General features: G+C 40.8%; 1 protein-coding gene across 1 annotated transcript in view; it reads right to left on the bottom strand.

Annotated features, from left to right (window-relative positions):
* LOC103360327 (contactin-associated protein-like 4) overlaps positions 1-21780 on the bottom strand; it is a 164656-nt gene extending 142876 nt beyond the window's left edge. Inside the window, exons 1-2 of the mRNA XM_008286033.1 lie at positions 21722-21780; positions 751-881 (exon numbers count right to left, since the gene is read on the bottom strand). Coding sequence (XP_008284255.1) covers positions 751-881; positions 21722-21780 — 190 coding nt within the window. The remainder of the gene's footprint in view (positions 1-750; positions 882-21721) is intronic.
* Positions 21781-22395: the final 615 nt, after the last annotated feature.

Raw genomic sequence — 22395 nt, 5'->3', positions numbered from 1 at the left:
CAGTTTTGGACACATTATTGACTATGATTAACCCCGAAAATAATCAGCAAATTAAACATCAAACATGTCAATGAACTCGTTAAATCTTGCTCATTAAAAAGTAACTTTTATCAGCTGCTCACGAATTAATCATCAAAATATATGAGGATTAAGAGGGAACTTTTATTTTATTTTTCAGTCCTAATTAGCAGATTTATCAGTGTGGACACTTCAAACTCGGGTGTTCCAACCAGTCAAGCCCTCCACTGTTAGTCAGTACCCTCACGGCTGAGTGATGTCTCGCTGAGTGCAATAATAAACCACAGGGGTCTCTTTCAACACAACAACACACTCAGCATCCCCTCCGGCGGCGCCAGGAGCGCACGGAGCCGCTCACCTTCTCCAGCTGTCCCACAGGAGCCGAGCAGCAAGCAGCCGATCAGCGCACTAATCCCAGCGAGCCTTTTACTCCCCAGAGGCATGTTGGAGCGCCGGGATGCTGCAAAGTATAATCCCGCCTGTCTGAGGGGAGACAGTCCGTCCTTCTTCTTCCTCCTCCTCCTCCTCCTCCTCCTCTTCTTCTTCTCCTCTCCTGTTGGCTTCTCTCCTCTGCTCTCCTCCAGCTCCGCTCCGGCGCGCTGCGCTGCGGTAGCCCCTGCTGTGGCCGGTACCCGGTGGGGAGGAGGAGGATGCTCTCACGCCGCCTGCCCTCCGTCAAGTGATGGAGGGAAAAAGAATGGAGCGAGGAAAAAGAGGGGGGAGGGCTTTTACGAGACTGTCGCATGTCCGAGTCCAGGCGCACCACCTCCCTCACTGAGATCCTGAAGAGGCTCAGAGTTCCTGGAGGGAGTCCCAGTTTAGTTTCACTACAGCGCAGCACTGGCAGCATGCTCTTAAGGCAGCTGCTGGTCACAATCAAATAAAAGCAATGCACCTGTCACATTTCTTTGAGTAAAAAAACGGATGCAGAGGCTCACTGTTGGGCACATTATGAGCCAGTGGATCCCCTCTGTGCCCACATTTCCCAGGAGCAACAGCTGCTCTGTTATTGTAGTTGTTTTGCAGCACTTTGCAGCCTGTTTGTAGCAAGTGTGTCTCTTTCAGGGATGCTAATGAGGTGAAGCCCAGTGGGGCCCAAACAGTGCCCCAGAGTCTGTGCCTGTTACACCAGTTTAGTAATCCATCAGTGGATAAGCAAGCAGAGGACCAGAGTAATACCTGAATACTATGAATAATAATGAGTCATTCTTTCTGCTGTTTAAAATAAGTCCATCCATCCTTTATGCACTGCTTTGTCCTCTGTAGGGTCATGAAGGGGCTGGAGTCTATCCCAGGGTTCACCTGGACAGGTCACCAGTCTATCACAGGGCTATAGAGAGAGACAACCAAGCACACTCACATTCATACCTACGGACAATTTAGAATCAGCAGTTAACCTCAACATGGTTTTGGATTGAGGGAGGAAGCTGGAGAACCTGGAGAGAACCCACAATGCGCAGGGACAACATGCAAACTCCAAAGAGAAAGACCTCAGGCCGAGATTCGAACCCACGACCTTATAGTTGCAACAGTGCTAACCACCTCACACTGTGCCGTCCCTTTAAAAATGATCAACAGCTATATCTTCTCCGTCTTCCTTATTGAAAATTAAAAATTATCTATACACCGCTTTATCTGCTGTAGGGTCGCAGGGGGTGGGAGCCTATCCCAGCTGACTCAGGGTGAAGGCAGGGTTCACCTGGACAGGTCAGTGTATCATAAGGCAACACGGAGAGACAGACAACCAAGCACAATCACATTCTACAATTTAGGCTGACCTTGTACTTTACCCTTACACTTCAGAGTTGCTCAAATGTGATTGTCTTAGTTTGTGACTCTTATACTGTATCTGATCAGTATATTTGGAAGATCAAATACTGAATATCAGGAATCTATAAATATACACTTGTGTTTTCTTTAACTACTAGAGGCAATATGTCTACTTCTGGACACAAAGTTTTAAGTTTCTGAAGTATGACTGATTTCAAAAGAAGTTGTGACGTTATAAAATCATGCTTGTACGCACAGGAGAGATTTAAGGTGAGCATAGAGAAACCTTCCCCTCCTTCAGCAGATGAATGTGCCTTCTCACAGCCTTCTGGTGTCAAAGTGTGCACATACATCATTCTGCACATACATCATTCTGCACAGCAGAGGTCAAACATCCAAGTGAAGTTACACTGTGCAAACTACATTTTAAACTACACATCTCTGCTTGGGCAGCAGTTTCAAATGGGGACACTGCAGTGATGCTGAGTTTCTATAGGTGCCTTCTTTTCCACTGTATGTCTGTCCCCAGTAATGTCACTCTTTAATACATCATTTTGTCAGTGTTCGCTTTGCTTTAAATGAAATTGTGGACCCTTTCTCTGTGTAAGTTAATTATGTTAAACACACATCAGAAAAAGAATAGTCCTCCCACCCTCAGGATCTGAATAATGTACTTTATGCACATTTAAGCAATGCAAACCTAAAAAGATAATGATTACATTAGATTGGTCTCAAAAAATGTTATTACATCCACTTGGTAAGGTCACTGTACAACATCATATGTTTAGTCAACTCAACGTATGTTTCTAGTTTACATAACGTTATGTAAAATAATACGAGTCCTGCTCATTTCTATTTAAGTTTTTTTAAAAATCTTTATCGTCAAACCACTTAAAACTTTAACTTTTTTAACTTAAAATAATGAGTTGAATGAATGAACAACTCAGAGTTTGCTCAACTCATTCAATTAAGTTTGTAAGGTACAAAACTAAACGGTAGTTTGACAAAAGGTGACATGTTGGAAACTTGCTGTGTGTGTTTAGTGAATTAAGTAATGCTTATTCATTTTCATTATAATCAGAATTGATTCTAACTATGGCAAAGTTTATCACTGAATTTGGTCCCTATATTTTCCTTACATTAATTTCAAATAAGAAAGAAACTCTTTAAAGTTACAAAATGTAAAAGGAACTTTGCTTGTCAATCACCATTGTCAGTGTGACGAGTTGAGTCGACCTAATATCTCAGTTTGTTTTCTGAAGTTCCCTTAAATTGTTTCATAACACAACCCATAAGGTGACTTTGAACTAATTAATCAACCAAAGTGTAGCGAACTCACATTTGTAAGGAAGCAGGGGAACTTAAGTATCTAAGCAGAATGACTGACCCACAGGTTGTCCTGCTACTCGGAAGCCTACTAAGTTACTGTACCAACGAGGGTTCTGCAATGGGTCAAGAACAACAATGCTGGTCGTGTAAAACTGAAGAAAACACTAAATTAGGTACTTTATCAAGGACTAGGCCCGTAGTCAGTAGTGATTAAAATAATAATGACTGTTCCACTTGTTATTAATGGAAAGTCCTTAGTGTTAGTTGGCAGTTCAAAGAATATCTGACACACTTTCATTTTTACAGTTCTAGATGCTTTGTGTGGATCAAGTGGAATAATTCGGTAAATGTTGAAAGTACACATTTATTCAGCATTCATTTATTAGAAATGATCAAAAATGATGTCTAAGTACACGGTTTTTAATAAAAACTAGACTCAATACATACTCCTCTCAATAAAAGGTTACTAGTACAACTACACTACTCACTTTAAAAGGCCAAGGCCACTTAAAAAAAAAAAAAAACCAAAGTCACCCCAAATAAAACTCTTTAGACACTAAGTTGTTGTCCTTGGCTTTTCTGGGGGAGATGTAACTTCATGGTCCCTCCCTGATCGTTGATTAAATCCTTAAAAGCTCCTTTCTGTGTGCCACAATTACATACTTTGAAGCTGAAAATTATCCCTTTCTGCATGAAAATAGAAATTAATTGAACACTACACTCTCCTTTGAAATATGCAAATCTCTGCAGTCTCTCTCCACTCATCCCTCTGTGACACACTGCAGCTCAAGCACACCAGCTCACCCATCAATCTGCTCAAACACTGTAAAACTACTGTAAGCTACACAGTAACAGGTAATCATCTTGGAGTAATTCAAACATGTTTCAACCTGGAATTCTGAAGAAGAATAATGATAGAGGAAGTAGTCCCATCCTGAAAGCTGACAGGACTGGTTCCTAAGGTTTGGTACCCCAAAGCTCTGTGTTTTGTAGTTTCAAGGTAGAAATACTTTAAATTATCCCTCTCAATGTTGTGGCCTGATAGGAAATTGTTCCATTTATTCCACTCTCTTGTCTGCAAATAATTCCAGACAAGAAAGTTGATTGAAGAGAATCAAAGAGCAAAGGTTGGATTTTAACCTCATACTGCAATGCGCTTTAGCCAAATAAAGACACCTTTTGACAACCGCAGAATCTGTCACCTGCTCTCAAACTAAGTGAATCAGAATATTTAGTCAGACCTCAGAATAATGAATATTCTGCTCTGGCACACCTCATCAGTCATGTTGATGTGCTGGAGAAAGGTGAAATGAAATGTCTGGCACAAGGTGCCTCAGCAAAAATTATGTAGGTACTATTTCAGCATATTTTCCCTGAGTGAGATGTTTCAAATAGAAGTGTCCATCAATTAATCTAATCTACATTGATCTCCACAAATGTCATTCATCTACAAATAGTGAAAGCACAAAACCAAATGTGCCAGTGACCTACAAACAGCAGTGGACTTCTGTGAAGGTCACAAGTGGGCGTGGCAGTAGCTTAGCCTTGTTAGCGCTCCCCCCACACAATCTTTGATCTTTGCTCTCAGCTGCATGCTGTTTCTTACCAAGGTCGTGTGTTTCTGCTGCTTTTTGATCACAGTCTCTTTAGAGCAGGGCACAGTACAAAAGAGATGGATTTTTCTATCCTTTGTGACTTATGTTTGTTCTTTACACATGGAGGAATCAAAAGATCACATCCCCAGTGATATGGATCAGAATCAGCTGAGAGGGTTTGTTTTATTTTCTGCAGAGTTTATTCACACAGAGTACACTTTAATGTCACTGTGTGACAAAGGTGTCATTTCAATAGCATGTAAATGCTGCCAGTAAGAAGACTGAAATTACTAAGAAGTAATTCTATTGTTAGCAGGTTACTGTACTCTGTTTCCTGCAGTGCAATCACACACAAATAAAAAGTAATTGGTAGAACCTGGCCTCTCTTAAATCTGCATTTCCATGGCTGTGTTGTGTTGATTATCTTAATTTACATACTGCTGAAACTGGACAGTTTTCTTTTCTGAACTGTGTATACTATATTCATGTAATATCTCATTTTGATTTGTTCCCAGGCATCATTATTTTTATGTTTTGGTAATTTGTTAAAAATGCACCGTAGAGAATTGGAAAACAGATCAATGTTTTCTCCATTTAAGTTGCTTAGTTTAAAGAGGTCGAATAACAACCTTGTGTTTCAGTTTCTGCTGGAATCAAGAATATCACTCAATATTGGCTGTCGTCTAGATGTTTGCTGCACAGCATCAGAGGATATTTGCATAAAGCTCAGCCTTACTGAACTCTCCCTTGTAGTGTAGCGCTTTCTGAGTGCGTGGAGCTCAGCGGGCGGTGCAGGCCTGCAAAGCCACCATGAATAGCATCCATCGCTGCCCCAGTTTTTGAATCCATATGCATTAATTGCTAGTTCCTCATCACATCAGCTAACTGAAGGCATCTTTCCTCAGTTAAAACCAATCACATTTTACCACAACTTCTGTGTCTAAGTCAGTTGTCAGCTGTTGCTGTCGGCTGTCATTTCAGAGTCAGATTGCTGCAACCCTCATACATTTATTTCTTCACCATAGCACCTTCTGCTAAGTCTGAAATGTCTTAGCTTTGAGACAAGCATGTCAAGTGTTCTGCTGTTGACTGCAAAAGTGAACAAAAGAATAATCATGTACTTCCTGCAAACAAACAAAAAAAAAAATAAGATTGTGCTTGCTTTTTTACTTCTTATTTTTATTTTTATTTTATTTGTATATTCTTATATAATTACTTATTTTATTTTGTGCTACTGTAATGGGAAAACAGTTTCCCTTGTGGATCAATTAAGTTTATCTAAGTCTAAATCATCTGAGGAACTGAACTCACCATCATTGATGATAATGTCACACATCGATGAGGTACTGCACACCTCACTTGTCCAACCACTAGTTTTGATTGAATACCCACAGGTCAGAGCTCTACGGGAATTATGGAACAGTTGTCAAGAAACTATCAAGGGCTGGGTGTGGGCTCCTGTGTTTTCGTTACCAGTCATATTGGTTCTGCCTCCCTTTTGCCAGGGCGATTATGGCAATGGCAGAAAAGACACGGTCCCGTTCTAAAGAGTGCTGTGGGCAGCACCTGCTCAGTTGCATTAAAAGTTACAGCCAGTGAGCGATCCCATTTGGAACAGGGCTAAAACTCAGACATGTTAGAATAAACAATCTGTGCTGTATTTTGAGCTGTAACTTAAAATACACATTCAGTGGACATGTGAAACCTTCATTACCTTGTTGAAAAAGGTTTAAAATTATGATATCACAATGGACTCTAATCCCCAAAGGCATAGCATTTACACGTTTAAATCAGACACCATGGTAAATAAATCATGGAATTACTCTTTGGGGTGAACCAGTAGCTGAGTTCATAGGGTGTCCGTCACATGGATTCAAATGACATCAGCAGTGAGTTCCCAGTTTCTCTGCCGCGAGTCATTTTCCAGCTCTCTTTCCTCACAGTTCCTGTCTGTCCACACTGCACCGCCTCATAAATTACAAAAAAAAAAATCCTAAAAATTCACTATTTCAGTTTTTCTGTCATTTGAGTCTCTCCTGCCTGAGCTATTCTTGAAGCGTACAGGTTAGCACTGTAACACTCAGACTGAAACACCCCAGCTTCCTCCTGTAGAGGTCTTTAGATGTACCCTATTGCTACGCTACTTCTGCCTTTCCTCCAAGACGAGATGGATACCGTTCAGATCACTACTAGGGGTAAGTATTTAAACATTCAAAGTAAGGGACTCATTGCTTGTCTGGCAGGACAATTGTAAATAACCAAACTCCTTAAAATGACATGTCTGGCAGTAATTTGGGGAAGTTTACATTTTAAAGCATTCGGGACTCCATCACAATCTCACCTCAGCTAAGAAATAAGCATAATGTGGGCAAAAGTAAGATTTACATACAATTTGCATATGCATGATTATACAGGTGCAGAGAGGCTTATTTTGGCACAAATCCACTCTGCATGGCTCCATTTTCCAGTTCTACTGTACCCCTCAAATGAACACTAACAAGACCTTAGCGCTGAGCCAGAATGAGCCGCACAGCGCCCGGTTCATTTCCCCACTGATACAGTGTACTGCCAGCACTGATGAAGCTGCTGCATGATCATATTCAACAAAGCATGCAGGGTAAGGAATGATAGCTGGCAGCAGAAATGAGAGGAGGCACCTGTTCGTACGCAGGAAAGGAGGGATGGCGAAGAACAACGACTCTGAAGTGATACATGAGAGGAAGAGCTGCAGCGAGAAACAGCAGGTAATATCAACCCAGAGGGAGGACGGAGTGTGGGAGTGACAGCGGTTTACACACACACACTGAGCATCTGTTACATCTCAGTGCCCCACCAGTTGGCAGCACACAGAGGAACCAGTGGACTATGTAATGGCAAGATCTGCTGTCTCCAAACAGGAAAAAAAAAAGGAAGATGTACACATCTGCAGCAGACATGTGCTATAAATAAAAACTGGGGAATAATTTATTTTTTTATCTTCATGTTTATGTTTTTATAGCGTCGAACTGCCACCCTAGTAACACTTTATAGTTTCTTTCAGTAATAACTTTGAGCTTGGAACAATGTGGTAATACCATCCAACCCTGCCTTTAAAAAATTCTATTTACTTTGTAGTGCTTTTAGATAGAATGAATGAATGAAGTGCGACATTTATGAATTGCTATGGAGCCATAAAGGACTAACACGGGACTCAAACACCAGAATTAGCAGTTTGCCTCAGGTTAGGTTTACTCAATGAAAGCTCTGAACTTTTGCTGTATTAAACCAAAATGTCAGACAATCATCTGGACACTTGAGGCTCCAAATTAGTAATTTAATTATCTTTCAAAGCATTCTCTTTAAAACCAACATTTCAATCTAAAAGATGTTGCCTTTAAGGAAAAATCCTTTAAAAGATGATTAAATTATTCATCTAGTGATTTAATTCTCTAAAAGTGTGAAGCCCCTTTTCTAACCTGCAACTACATGTTTTGTCTTGCACCTTAAAAACAGTTTTTTAGATGTGTGTACATGAAGACCTCTTTTGTACTGAACCAAAATCACATTTGTTCTCTGAACTTAACCTAGTGCTGCCACAGTTTAACCAAAAGACAAAGTTTAATAAATCGTACTTACTTTGAGGAAATTTGGGTAATTTGGTAGAAAACAAATGAACCACATTGTTGGTTCTTGCCAGGTTCACTAACTGGCAAAACTTCCTCATTATGGTGAAAGAAAACACAGTGCAGCCTGCACTGCTTCCTTCAAAGCACATTTGCAGTTTGCTGTGAATATAAATGTGTTTTGTAGGTGACAGGGTTACACCACACAACTGAGAACCTCATTATGTCCTACTTTATTTGAATTTTTTATGATAATGGCAAAATGACAAAAAAAAATGAGAAAAGTATTAACAAGGTACCTTCGTGCAAAATTGCAACACCTAAACTTAAGGAACTAATGCAAGGTATTGGGTTCAGAGGAAGATTTTAGCAAAAGGGTACGTGCAGTTCCCCATAAGCACATCTTGACTTACTGAGAGTTCCTCAGAAAACTTGAAATGTTTCACTGTGTTACTGAGCACAGCTACCTATTTTCAAATATTTTAAAGAGTAACCCAATACCAGGCCTAATGTGCTCACTGCTCCTTTTGTAGCAGCAAAAGGTTCATGGTAGTTACACGTATATGTGGGACTTATGAAATAAGTCAGGCAAAAGATCCACACCACTAAAAGTCAATACATGCTTTCCAAGTCTGTGACTCTGTTCGTACTACAATAGCATCACAGCAGTCTGTCCAAACGGCCACATTGCCCCTCATGTCAAAGACAGAAAAACAGATGGAGTATTTTTTACAGGATATGGCAGCTACTTACCGATTGGGCTGTAGCACTTAATATGTCAATGTGATTATCTCTGAGGTGTGCCAAGCACAGTGGGCAGACACAGCACAGGATTCCACTGTGTCTGGGCTCCCTCCATGGAAAGCATGTACAATTCAAAGCACCTTCTAAGCCCTGCAGCAACTATTTCAATTACAGCTCTTATTACAGTGTGGATAACCAAGAATCTTTCTGTACGTACCAAACATTTGTTATAAGAACCATTTGTTTGCCCAGCATGTCAGGACTGTAGAGGTACTTTAATTTGTACATGCTGTCCATCAACAGAGCCCAGAGACCGTGGGAAGTTCTGCATTCTCCAGAAACCCTGTGCGATGTCAGCTCACAGTGCTTGGCACACCTCAGGAATATTCACTGACACGGTGCTGCCGCTCCATCTGTAAGTAGCTGCTGTATCCTATAGAAATTCCCCCATGTGCTTCTCTGTGCTCAACATACAATGTAATGTAACCGTCTTTGCAGGTCGGTGCAGTCCTATTGTATTGCATCTGCTGTCCACTTATTGGTGTGCGCACATGCAAAGCATGAAGTGGCCCGAAGCCGTGAGGGAAAACACACGAGTCGGTCAGTGACTGCACTTTCTTTTTTACAAGTGAGTTTGTAACCCTGATCAAGATTGTGCTGGTTCAGGTTGTTTGGTTAGTTTTATTATGCAAAGATTTTTTCTGGTTATTCTGGTTATAGTGTGATTAGACACTATACTGACACACCCTGGAGTGACCTTCTACACCACAGCAGAAAGGTGAAACCATTCTCCCCCACTTCTTCTTGTGCAATTATACATTAACTAAAAAGATCGGACACTTATAGAGGATGCTTGTAACCAAGATGTTGGCTAACTGAAAATGTTTGATGTTCTTTGATAAATCTGAAGGAATCATTTTTAAAATGTGTATTAGTCAAATAATACAATTTTGACAGAAAAACTACAGGGATTCAAAGTTTGGTAGTCATTTGTGGTCTTTCTGCCTTCGATGTCAATCTGTCTGAATCCCTCCACACTTACCAGCTTTGGTTCCTCAAGGACTTTGCTTTTCCTCTCAATGAAGCACTTGTGGGTTAGAAAAGCGCCTCTGAAAATGCAAAGAGAAAGTCTTTCTCTCTCAATAGGACACTGTGCTATTGCTGGGAACATAACGCTGCCATCACCAACCTCTCCTCCTGCGAAAAGCAAAATTGAAAATTGGATTGATGCTATTTGTTCTCTTGATTATTTGTTGCCATATCTGAGAGATCTGATGAAATTGCCTTACAATCACACAGAATGCAAAATCACTCTGCACTGGAGGTGTGAGAAAAGTAATTTCTCGCACATTGTGAAAATGCATCGTCTCATCTCAGCCGGCTCACAGAGACGTCTTTTGAATATTACCATGAAAATATTGCCTATTCTACTTTGAAAACAAACATGTTTTATTGGTGTTATACCTATTGTTGCTTCTATGTTTTATCATAATGAATATTTTCTGCATGAAGTTCATTGAAAATGTGCTTTTTATTAAAACAAAAATTGAAAAGGAAACTCAAAAAAATATCTGCATTCAAAGAAATAAAACCAGTGTGGTTACAAATAAAGTTACACAGTGATTTGACAAAAGCTTTTAGTCCAGTTTCAAAACTGTCTGCATGCTTGGCTTGTTTCCTTCGCTCCCTGTGGGCTGAGTGCCGAGCTTAGTCCCTGGTGACAGAAGGATGTAGGCTGCAGCTTGATGTGAAGGTGCAGAGGCAGTATGTAATTCTGGGTTCATATCAAATCTGTCTGTCTAAATTAACCTAATTGTACAGGTTTCTGTACTGCAGATTGGTGTTTTAGTCATGCTAACGCTGTCAGAGGCAGAACTGCTCTGGAGGGAGAGTCAAACCTCAGTGAGCAAAAGCGAAGAAGAGAAGGCTTCCTGGATTAAGAATAAGCCACAGTGGAAAAATGCAAGGAGGTAGAGAGTTAGCACTTAATGTTATGAAACCCAATGCTACTGCTGATTGAAAACGACTACTTTTTTCTTACTGTTGTTAAATCATAAATGGATTCCTGTGTTAAACAAGGAGATGCTGTCTGCTGCCCATTTGTTGTGTAGAACAAGTTATCTCAGTTAAGAAAGGAGACCATCAAGTTGACTGTCAACTTGTTCTACTTTTGTAGAGGTCACAGATCAGACAGGCCAAAGAGCAGTAGTCCTGAATGTTGCAACAATTCAGGGACATTTTTTTCCAAATAAATAAAAAGCAAGATCTATTTACGTAGTCCTCACAAAGTTGTAGAGTTCTCCAAGGGGAGGAAAAAAGAAAGATCAAGCAAAAAGCAAGTAAACAAAAACAAAGAATGGGATAGAAAAAAAACATAAGGAAGAACAAAATACTGTTTAAAGTAAAAAGTAAGCATAAAACAGCAAGAAAATGTATTTAAAAAGTGACTCAAGAGACGATTAAGGTGTTGGGTACCTTCATCTCTTATTCTGAAGACAAGCAGAAACTCAACCGTTGGTCTAATATTGTGTAGGTCTCCCTTGTGCCGACAAAACAGCTTTCAGACTGTGGACACAGGATGTCTAGGGGAGTTCTGTGATGTCTGGCAGAAGATCCTTGAGTTCCTATAGGCTGCAGGATGGCTTTTCTGCATTGAACAAGTACCACACAGCCGACAGATGCACGATCAGATTGGGAGCTGGAAAATTTGAAGGTCAGGTCAACCCCTATTATGGTTATGTTCCTCGAGCTGTGTCGGAGTGGTTTTTGCAGTATTGCGGCAATATGTGCATTTTTCTGCTGGGGGAGGCCACCACCACCAGGAAGTCCCATTGCAATAAGGGTGTGCACTGTCAGCAGCAGTTTCTATTTAGGTGGTTAAAGTAACATCCACATGAATACCAGGACCCCAGGTTTCTCAGTAGAGCGTTGCATTGTAATGGGATGATCAATGTTATTCACTTCACTTGTTAGTGTTTTAATGTTGTGGTTGACCAATTTATATAAAACTGTTTTAGTGATCATAGCAACCACTTTTTTTCTTTTTCTTTTTGGGTTTGCACCAAGTACTGGCACTTCACCAACTAAACTTCCCCTCTGATCAATAGCCAGTTTGTCACACTAGTGTTTGGTGATGCATAGGTGGTGCAGTTTTGTTTTTTTAAAACTAAATTGCTAAACAACAGGAGCTATCTGCTGCAACTGCAGCAACTAAAGTCAAGTTGTCTCGTTTACAAGAACATTGAGTCAAAACGCTAAATATGTAGGCTGTAAAACCAAAACCCTTTTGTCATTATAAAGAGCCAGTCTCGCTATCAAGGATTGGACAATGCAGCTTCAGTTTGGTACCATTTATTTCCAGCCATCTATCATGTTTAACGTCCTTCAGAAACATGTTCGTCTTCAACTTAATACACAATATATCTTGGCTTTCCTGACAATGTTTAAATATATTCCTCTTCTCCAAACCTATCAAGGGAACAGAATTAAGTTACTGTGTCAGATTGCATCTACTGTTGGTATTCATTCCTTTCTTACCTGCTGTTAGCCCTAGTTAGCATATAATGCAAATGAGTCTCAGTGGAATCTGTGAAAATAATTGCCTCATTTATCCAGACATCCGCTTCACTTTGATATTGAAATCTTTTTGGCCATTAATATGTAAACAGATGCATGCTCACATATTTAGGCTCTCTCATGCAGTCACACTCACACGGAAACACATCCACACACACAAACAGACACAGAATTCCTTCATCACAACTTCTTTCTTTCTTTTATTTGTCAAGCAATAATTAAGTCTAAAGAAGCATTAGATTTTAGACCACTGAGTCCAGTACTGCGAGCTCCCGACGGGGCATCAAGCTCTTCATTTGAAATTAAGCCCTTTCTGTTTCTTCAACTCGCACGGTAGCATCCTTTCAGTCAATGAGATAGCTGATGACTTATACCCCAGGGAGTACTTCTACAATTGTTAAGGAGGGTAGCTGGAAAAGTTGTGGTGTAAGTCGGAAAGTATGAAAAACACATTGCACACATAGTTTGCATAAGCGGTTCAAATAGTTGCATGCAGTCAGGAATAAAACTTTACATAAACTTGTAGAGATCACGTTTATCATGGCAGTTTCCAATGACACCTTTAACTCTTAATTTCCTCTGATGAGTCTGTCACAAAAACAATCATTTTTTATTCTTTCATAGATTTATTGTAGGTTTTCTGGGGGAAAAAAAACTATAGGATGCATATAGGAGACAAAATATGAAAGTAAATTTAAAATGAATCAAGAAGAGAATGCTGATTGAAAACAAAGGTCAGACTTGCCACTAAAAGAATCCTATTGGAGAATTCCACAACACCAAAGGTGGCAGTTGTATGACACATGTCTCAACCCTCAACCTTAAAAGCCGACTGTTGTCTTACTGACAACAGCAAGGTGTGATGAAACTGTGCACTCACATAATAAAGTAAAACTTTTTTGGGGAAATGCCCTTTAAACCCTGTTTTGTGGGCAAAGTCACCAAACCATTAAGGAGGTTTTTGTCAGACTTGATTGTTGCAAATAAGGCTCCCTTCCCATTATTTACATAAGATCCTGGTCTTGTTTGCACAAAAACAACTGTCCAAGGGCCTTACCAAGATGACTGCCAAGTGGCAAAACCTGCCTACTATGACTTATAAATATAATAATATAAAAGTAACTAATAAACAATTGTGGTAGTTACCCTGGTTGATGGATAAATGTTTGAAGACATTGTGCAAAAGTTGTTTTAGATAAGTGTTGGAAACAGTCACCTTAAGTTAAAGACCAGTTGGTTATTAAAAAAACAGTAATGAATAAGTGCTTGAAATAACTAGCTAAATTTAGCCTCATGGATAAATGACTGAATAAGCAAAAAGCATTAAGAGGTTGAAATCCTTGATTGCATTTAAAGATAAATGACACAAATCTGTGAAGAATCAGAAATTAGTGGACTGTTGAAATGAATTAAATGAAAGTTAATGGAGCCATCGTACAATAGATAGCTAAAAGTAATAAATGGGAGAGAATTCAAACTGGTTCCAGAGAAAACCGGACAAAAACAGCTTAAAAAGAATATTGTAATAGTAATCAGTTTTCCATGAAGCTGCTTGCATTCATGTGACAGGGCTCTGGAAGAACAAAACTGGTTGTGAACCAATGCTGAGACAAGAAGAGGACAAGATGAGAGGGGCTGCGCTTTGGGGTTGGGGACGGTAATTGGCACATTGGGTCTGAGAATCCAGATACACCTGGGACTTTGCTGATGCGTACAATTCTCATCCACTTCTATTATCACTTTTACCTCCAGTTGGAGTGTGTACAGTTTTAGCTGGCTCATTTACATTCCACATGTTTGATATGGAATTAGACACAAAGGAATATTCATCGGTAAACATTTGAACACAGAACATTTAACTGGGGAATGTTCAACAGCTACGAGACAGCTAAATATTGGAAGAAAATGGGAGTTATTTTCCCTCAGTGTCCTTTATGGTCGAGTTCAGTCGATATGAGATGATGAAATTTCTTATCGAGCTTATAATGGTGACCATGCCAGTCATCATAATTGGACTTGCTCAGGGGCAAACAGTGAGAGCGTGCGGCTGTGCTGGACTGCTCCCAGGTGTAACTGTATGTAATGTCTGCTGAAAGAATGCCTGTGAGCGCAGCAAGGCTTCCCTGTGTATAAACAGTTATACTTATATGAAGATAGCATCAATATAATTTTTCAATTTTTCCAGTGTGCTCATATTCTACCCCGGCAAATTATTTTTGCAGTGTCAGGAGATGAAGGAGTACGGTTTACCAGGCAGTGTGGCCTAACCAGCTCCCACTCTCGATATGATGCTTTAATTTGCTACGAAAGGAAATGAATCATTTTGCTTTGCAGCTGTTCCTGAACCTCTCTACAATCTCCTGTCCCCATTTTTTTTTCCACATGCTCTTATTTATTTTGCAAGCCAAATGGAGTCAGCCAAGTGATCAATGCACTTTTCCTCTAACTTTTTATTCACAGCATCTGCTGCTGGAGTCTTTTGGCAGGTCATTTGGCTGGAAAAATATTCAGTGTCTCCATTGCTGCAAGCTCCTGAAAGAACCTCAACATAGCCTTAGTTGTATTATTCATCCACTTTCCAAACCTACTTACTCCTGTTCAGGGTCACATGGAGACGAAGGCCTGTCTCATCATGGATTGGATGGAAGGAAGAGTTTGACTGCTGACATTCAGGTACCTAAAGCAGCGCTAAGGCTCAGATTCACACCTTTGGCTAAGCAAGTTATTATTTTTATTATTATTATATTACTGAAGTCCAATATTTCAGGTTTAAGGTAGCACTGGACCTTTGTACAATATTCTGGAATGTGAAGGTTTTGTCAGGCTGAGAGCAGCGTCTCTGCCCAGTCACCCTTGTAATGAAAACAAACACAGCCTCAAGGTGTTACTTATGAGGCTAGATTTATAAAGCAAGGTCACACAAGAGAAGACAAAACAACAGTCTATGAAAGTGATATGAGTACACATGCTTCCTCTGGCTCATCCTTGGAATATTCTAATATTACAGGTCTACAGACAACACCTTTCTTAATCCCGTTGTTCATCTTCCATGGACTCTCCTGAAGTTTCACTTGACTTTGGTTTTCTACATGTATTTATGATTTATCAAAGGTTTTTGTTTTGCATTAGGCACTTCATTAATCAGAAATAGCGTGAGAGGCTTTCATGCTTTACCTCAGGTTTAAAATGTACTTTTTGGATTTTTATGCATAAATATTTCAAAGGAGAAACCATCTCATACTTTATAATAATATTCCATCTCACCTACTTAATTTTAAATAAATTATTTAAAGGAAATTAATCAGAGTCAAATCAGCATGTTGCCAGAAAGCTGTGGTTCTGCATGAGTCAAAATGAACATGATGGACAGAAGCAATTGTTGATCTCCCACATTTGTAATTAACTGTTGTTGCTGTCAAGAGTTTCCAATCAATGATAGAAATCTGCAGAGGCATGACTACGCAGTGATGATTTAAACACACTTTGAGTAAATCTTGAAGACAGCATTTGGCCTTTGAAGCAATTCTGAAACTGTGAAAGCAATACTGGACAAGTTCAAAGATACAAATCAGAAAAACACAACACAACAGTGCAATAAGCAAGTAACAAGATGAATGAAGACGTGTAGACTGCCTATAAAACCGTTGCCATGTCGCTGATGCCAAGAAAAAACTAAACGTATCTATTAAAGATCAACATTAAGTCCCTGCAGGAAGCACAGCACAGTAATTCATCTAATAAATAGAGTCCACAAGAGAAAGAATAAAAAGATAAACATAAAAGTTATAGCAATTAAATGCTTGTGTAGAATGTCGTATGAGCAAAACATTAGCCTCAAACACAGCTACACATGCTGACAGATGCACAGTCAGACATTTCAAGCCAGAACAAATATAAGTCTCGCATACCGAGCAGGTGGAGTCTGACAGGATTTGACATGAACCTGTAGATGACATTGGCTCTGCAGGATTCTGTTCATTTGTCAGCTGCAGCCTGGCCTGAACATCAGCAACTACCTGAGGGGACGATAAGGAGGAACCCAACCTGCAGAGAGGCAGCATCCCACCAACAGCTGCAGACTTATCTAATCCTCTCTATGGGCGAGCAGAACACTGGGGGACAAAGACATGCGGTGTTTCAGGTTGGAAACAAGGGAAGGATTATGTTGTTGGGGGCAGCACAGTGATAAAGTGGTTAGCACCGTCACCTCACAGCTGGAAGGTCTTGGGTTAGAATCTCGGCCTGGGGTCTTTCTGCGTGGAGTTTGGGTGTTCTCCCTGTGCTGCATGGGTTCTCCTGTCCGCCCCGGCCGTCCACAAACCCACATCGATGTCTCTACCTGAATCAAGCTCATCGTTGCACATTACCAACCTCTGGAATAAACATCATTTTTCCAAACTCCATTTCTCCTGAGTGTTACTCTGCATGCAGGTCAGAAACCTCAACAAAAGCATGACAGTAGGAGAAAAAATAGTGTGCTTTTTGAACATTGAGCAGATTCTTCTACTAAAATGATAAAGCTGTAAATCTGCATCATATGGGCTCTTTATGGTGTCACTCCTTTTTCCCACAAAGAGTTCCCACCAGTAACAATATCAAATACCTGAGATAAATTCACATAAAAGGGATGTTTTTGTGGGATTTATAAACGTAGAAACAAGAGCCAGTCCTCTGACTAAGTTTTCAGTCCCCATATTTGTGTCCGTATTTCATGCTAAACTGTATCACATCTTCAAACAAATCTAAACAGAATGTGGGTAAACACAATATACAAGTTCTTTACTATCTCAAATACCTACTTTTTTATCAGTTTAAAAATAAATAAAATCTGGTGAGTGTGTTTTAGTGGACGATCATTACAAGGAATATTGCCAAGAGCTGTTGCTGGAATTCCATGTATCGCCACAGTTATTCATCATTTTTGTAAATCACAGAGATGTTTAAGCCTGAATGATGGCAGATGAAAGTATCTACATGAACTGACCTCAGCTATCAGGAGAAAAGAACTGAAGTGAGACTGACACTACCTTGACATACTGTATCATCCTCCCATCCTTCCAAAGGATCCCAACTGAGGTTTTCTGTAAAATTCCATTTCTGGCAGAAGAAACGATGTCTCTGTTCCTATGATCTCTATGCTTTTACTTGATACATGGTTTGCTGGTGTTTACTCAGAGGAGAGAGAGAGGGGGGTCATGAAGCAGTGTTTACCTGCTTTTTGAATCTGTTAGCGACCGTACGCTTTCAGAGACAGTTGTCAGTACCACTGGGAGTAAGAAAGCAGATCGATCCAAGGCAGGAAATGGACTGTGCAAAATAGAAACAGACTGAAAAATTCTGCTGTAATTATAACTGTGTTCAATTAGCCTTAACATGATTACTAAAGGGACCAGGTGCTCTGCGGTTCAAGCAATTGGAACTCAAGCGTGACAATTGTTTCTGCACAAAGATTACACTGAGAGCAGCACGTTTAAAGACACCTAGAGGAAAGATACTGGGCAGAAATTTTAGCCTCAAGCTTGACAGCAAGCCTGTCATCAGAAAATCAGGACTTGCAGCTATGGAAATCGCAAGCTTCAGAAGTATGAGTGTTCAAATTTCAGTCCGGTAAGTGTTTCACTCAGCTGACACCGATATTTAGTGAGCAAGCAAGAGGAACACATGTATTGCAGCACTGTCTGAGGATGAAGTGAAGCTCTCCAAAAAGCTGTGGGGTATTGAGAGTGTTGTGGAGCGTGATATTAACGCCGGCGTTTCCCACCGACAGACCTCTGAGCTGTAACGACCTGCGAGCAGCACCAGTCCAGCAGATATGACGGACAGGGTCTCTCAGCTGGAACAAGACGTAGAGGAGAAAAGTGAAGACTTAGAGCTGCCGTCCAAACAGACAACCTTTTCTATTAGGAATTAAGGATTTGGACTCACTGTCTAGGAAGGGATACGCGTAGTATCACTGCAGGCCTTGCAGGTTGGAGGAGGTCATACTAGTACAGTCTACTGCCATTTTACAGTGGAATCACCTGTTGTCGCTCCTCAGTTATCACCAGGTGTGTTAGTTCCAGTGAAAGACTGCATGGTCGACTGCATACTGCCGTGAACGCGGCAGTGGCTCAGGTGGAACAGAGGGTTATCCACACAACGTGAGGTTGGTGGTTCAATGTGGGGTCCCTCCACTCCACGGGTCAAAGTGTCCTTGGCCAAGACATTAAACCCCAAGTTTATCCCATTGGCAAGCAAGCCCCTTGCCTGGCAGTCCTGCCATCATTGGTGTATAAATGGGTGAATGAGAAACACATTCATGGAACATAGTTAAAAGTTTATAGCAGGTTTGACTGGATTTAATCAGGAGGTGGGGTGCCAAATAAAGAAAGTAGAACCAAAGTAACATGGTCAAACCATAAAAGACTGGTAAGCAACCAGACAATGAACGAACTCCAGCACAAAACAAACAACATTCAAACTAACAGACAGACCACAACTCAATTCGGCATTCAGCGGTGTTCTAACAAACCAGTGATCAATGTACAGGGATGAACGTGTGTGAGGGGGGGCAATTGTAATTCAGTTCAGTACAGCAGGGTTATAATCTGCCCCGGTTTCCCCACAGTTCAGTCCAATCCAGTAGGTTTTCCCCACAACGCAAAATACACTCAGAAGTCTGTTTCGGGTTTTACCGCGGATCTTTAAACAAAATCAAAACAGGAACTCAAATGTTGCATCCCTCAAATAGCGGCTCTCAGCACACTGCAGCCACTTAAGAAGGAGAATACAGTATTTACACCGGTACTCACAACACCAGAGGCCAGTCAGGATTGCAGCCTTGGCCTTAGCTCCACTGACACCGGCAACTCCTGGAGAACTCCAAGGAAACAGTCAGTCCTCTTCAGGCTCATGGCAAAGAGAATCCTTTTGCTACCGAACGGCTTCAGTAGACTGATTTTGCGAACGATCAGACGCTGCGGTAAGTTGAGAAGTATGTTAATATGTTTTCCGAGTGGTTTGTTTAAAAACTTCGCGGGCTACCTGGAAAGGTGGGATTGGATTATTGAATGACTGTGGGCGGTGACATAGTTTTGACAGTGGTTGCTAGACTCCCCCCCTTTAGTGGAAGCCGACCAAGAGTGCTGTAGTTGATTTAAAGGTGTATGGTTTTTCAGAATTACATTCATGGTGGATAAATGGGTGCCGGATTTATAACTGGGCTCGATGTCTGAGTCAGATATGCTTTCATCAAGATAATGTTCTTGTCCCCTTGTAGACTCTTTTGCCCTTCCTCTTTTGGGACATGAGTTGTTGAAGAAATACAAGAAGTCCTCCTCATCAGAGTCTTCATTCAGGATCTCCAGAACACTTCCTGCAGCTCTTTGGGATGCACGGTTTTAGGTGGGAAATGTGTACAACCTTTAAGTTTCAGCCTGAAACCTCTAATACCACCTGGTAGTTCACTGGCCCAACTTGTTGCACCACCCAATATGGTCCTTGCCATTTTGGCCGAATTTGGTAAGGTAATAGAGAAATGCTGGTAGATAATTGTTCATTAAATTGTCGATATATTTATTTCTACCATTCAGTGTCTTTTTATTTCAAACAAGAATGCTGCACAATAGAGTTCTTTAACTCTGAACTTCAATCATTTACACAGGACACTCAATGAGTAAATTTAGATCATAGGGTGGTTTTGGCTGCCAACTTAAATCTGAAACTAACATGAATTTATCTGGACCAGGTTAGCTGTGCAGCATCAGTCATCACGGTGATCTAGCAGGTTATAGGAGAAGTAGCTTTGTGACATTCAAAAGTCTGCTTCTATGCACAACATGTCTTGTTGATCCATTAATGTCACTTTGTCACACACTCCTGTGAACAGTTTGACAATTTGTTACCGACTGGGTCAGAGCATCTCTGAAACATCAAGGCTTGTTGGTCAGTGCTGGTGAGTGATCCAACAAGGGACAAACCGTGAGCCTGTGACAGGGTGTTAGAGGATCTACTAGAACAAATCTGATCTGCAGCGCCTCCAGCTTGCAGCTTTGAGTACTTAAAAGATCTGCTTTAAACATCTCGGTGCATAGAGTCCCTGTACCTGTCAGTCTGAGCTGATTTGGCAGCACACAAAAGGCCAACAGTGTGTTAGTCATAACATTGATCTCAGTGTAGAACTCGATCCACAACTGGCTCAAGTCCTTCACATGATTAGATGTGTAAATCTGTGTAAGCTACTGTCAGTGACTTCCTGGGCTGCACACTGAAATGACCGCTACTTACATCTACGTCGAAGGAAACTCCAGACTGTCTGCAGGTGCGTTAATGATGCATGCAATGAAAGTAGCTCGTTTATTATCACATTGGAGTGTTGTAACATTGAGACGAGGGAATCTAAGGATTACTCTGGAGCTGTGGGAGTGGAGGATACTGTACAAATCAAGTCTGGTTTAAATCCCATAATTCGATCACAACTAATTTTAGAAGAGGGTTTTAAAGCTTTTAATCTGTCCATAGTGTTTGCAGCTCATTCCTGTTATTTCTAGGATTCATGAAAGTTGACACACCTGCAACTCCGACCTATTTTGTTACCAGGCAGCGCAACACTTGTTAGTCGTTCCTCTACACTTGGGCATCCGCTTACAACAACTCATGGAACTAATGTTAGCTTAATTTGATGGCAAAATTGGTGCTTGTTGAGCAGAAATGATCAGCCTGCTTGGGTCTACTTCTGTCTGAAATCAAGGACCTATTGTTCCAAACATTCAAGCTACAATATAGTCTTACAGTGATAAAGCTGCCACATTATTGCAGTAAATTGCATGTGCGTAGTAGACAGAAACCTTGACAGACATAGCAGCAGCAGCAGCAGGCTACAAAGAAGTACTCATTAGTTTAAGGATCCAGACCTTTTAAATGAAATAAATTATGTGCATATTTGAAAAATGATTAACTTCTAAGAATGTTATTTCCCTGTAACTCGCAGTAATAACATAACTGGTTGTTCTTAATGCATTAAAAACTGCCCCAGGCTACATACCGATAAAATGAATCTCGCTCCTCAGAAATGTAATTCCCTTTGCTGCCCTCTCCTCTCTTACTCACCCGTCCTTCTTTGCTCGTTTCTCCAGACAGTGGAAACGTCTCTCATCTTTGTCGACCATCCTTGCCGACAGATAGAGGGTTGATCTGTCACACAGACCGGCTGAGAGACAGAGACAATGAACACCTGAAGTGGGAATGCAACAGGACACTTGACCATTCGGAGGTCAAAAGCTTCAAATTACCTTGAAAACCAGATAAAAGCTCCGCCACCCACCCACACGTCCAAAGAGAGGAATGTATTTCATAGATCGTAATTCTTTTTTCTCCTCCCTGATGTTGATTTTACAGTGTCGACTTGAAGTCCTGCCATTTATTTTCACTGACATGAAACTCGTGTTTTTATGTTCCCGGCTTCACTCCCCTCCACGGTGTATCGGATGACAGATCAAACAGATTTAATGAAACCGCAGATGATGAAACACTATACAACAGCATCTGCGTGGAAGGACAAAGGGCTTTTTAAGGCCTGACACAGAGCACCTACCTGTCAAATCCTTTTCAGTGATTCCTCTTCGGCCTTATCACACAACACTGCTCAGCCTGAATCAAGACGGGCACTAATGCTCACATTTAGGTTGAATGTAAAGCGTGCAATCAGACAAAGCACCTCATTCCCCACGAATACTTCCCCTGTGGCCACACAATGCCAAGCTACCATGTGCAAATTTCTCATT

The sequence above is a fragment of the Stegastes partitus genome, unplaced genomic scaffold, assembly GCF_000690725.1.
Source record: "Stegastes partitus isolate 25-593 unplaced genomic scaffold, Stegastes_partitus-1.0.2 Scaffold426, whole genome shotgun sequence".
Lineage (NCBI taxonomy): Eukaryota > Metazoa > Chordata > Actinopteri > Pomacentridae > Stegastes > Stegastes partitus.
This window is presented reverse-complemented; position numbering and strand designations above follow the sequence as displayed.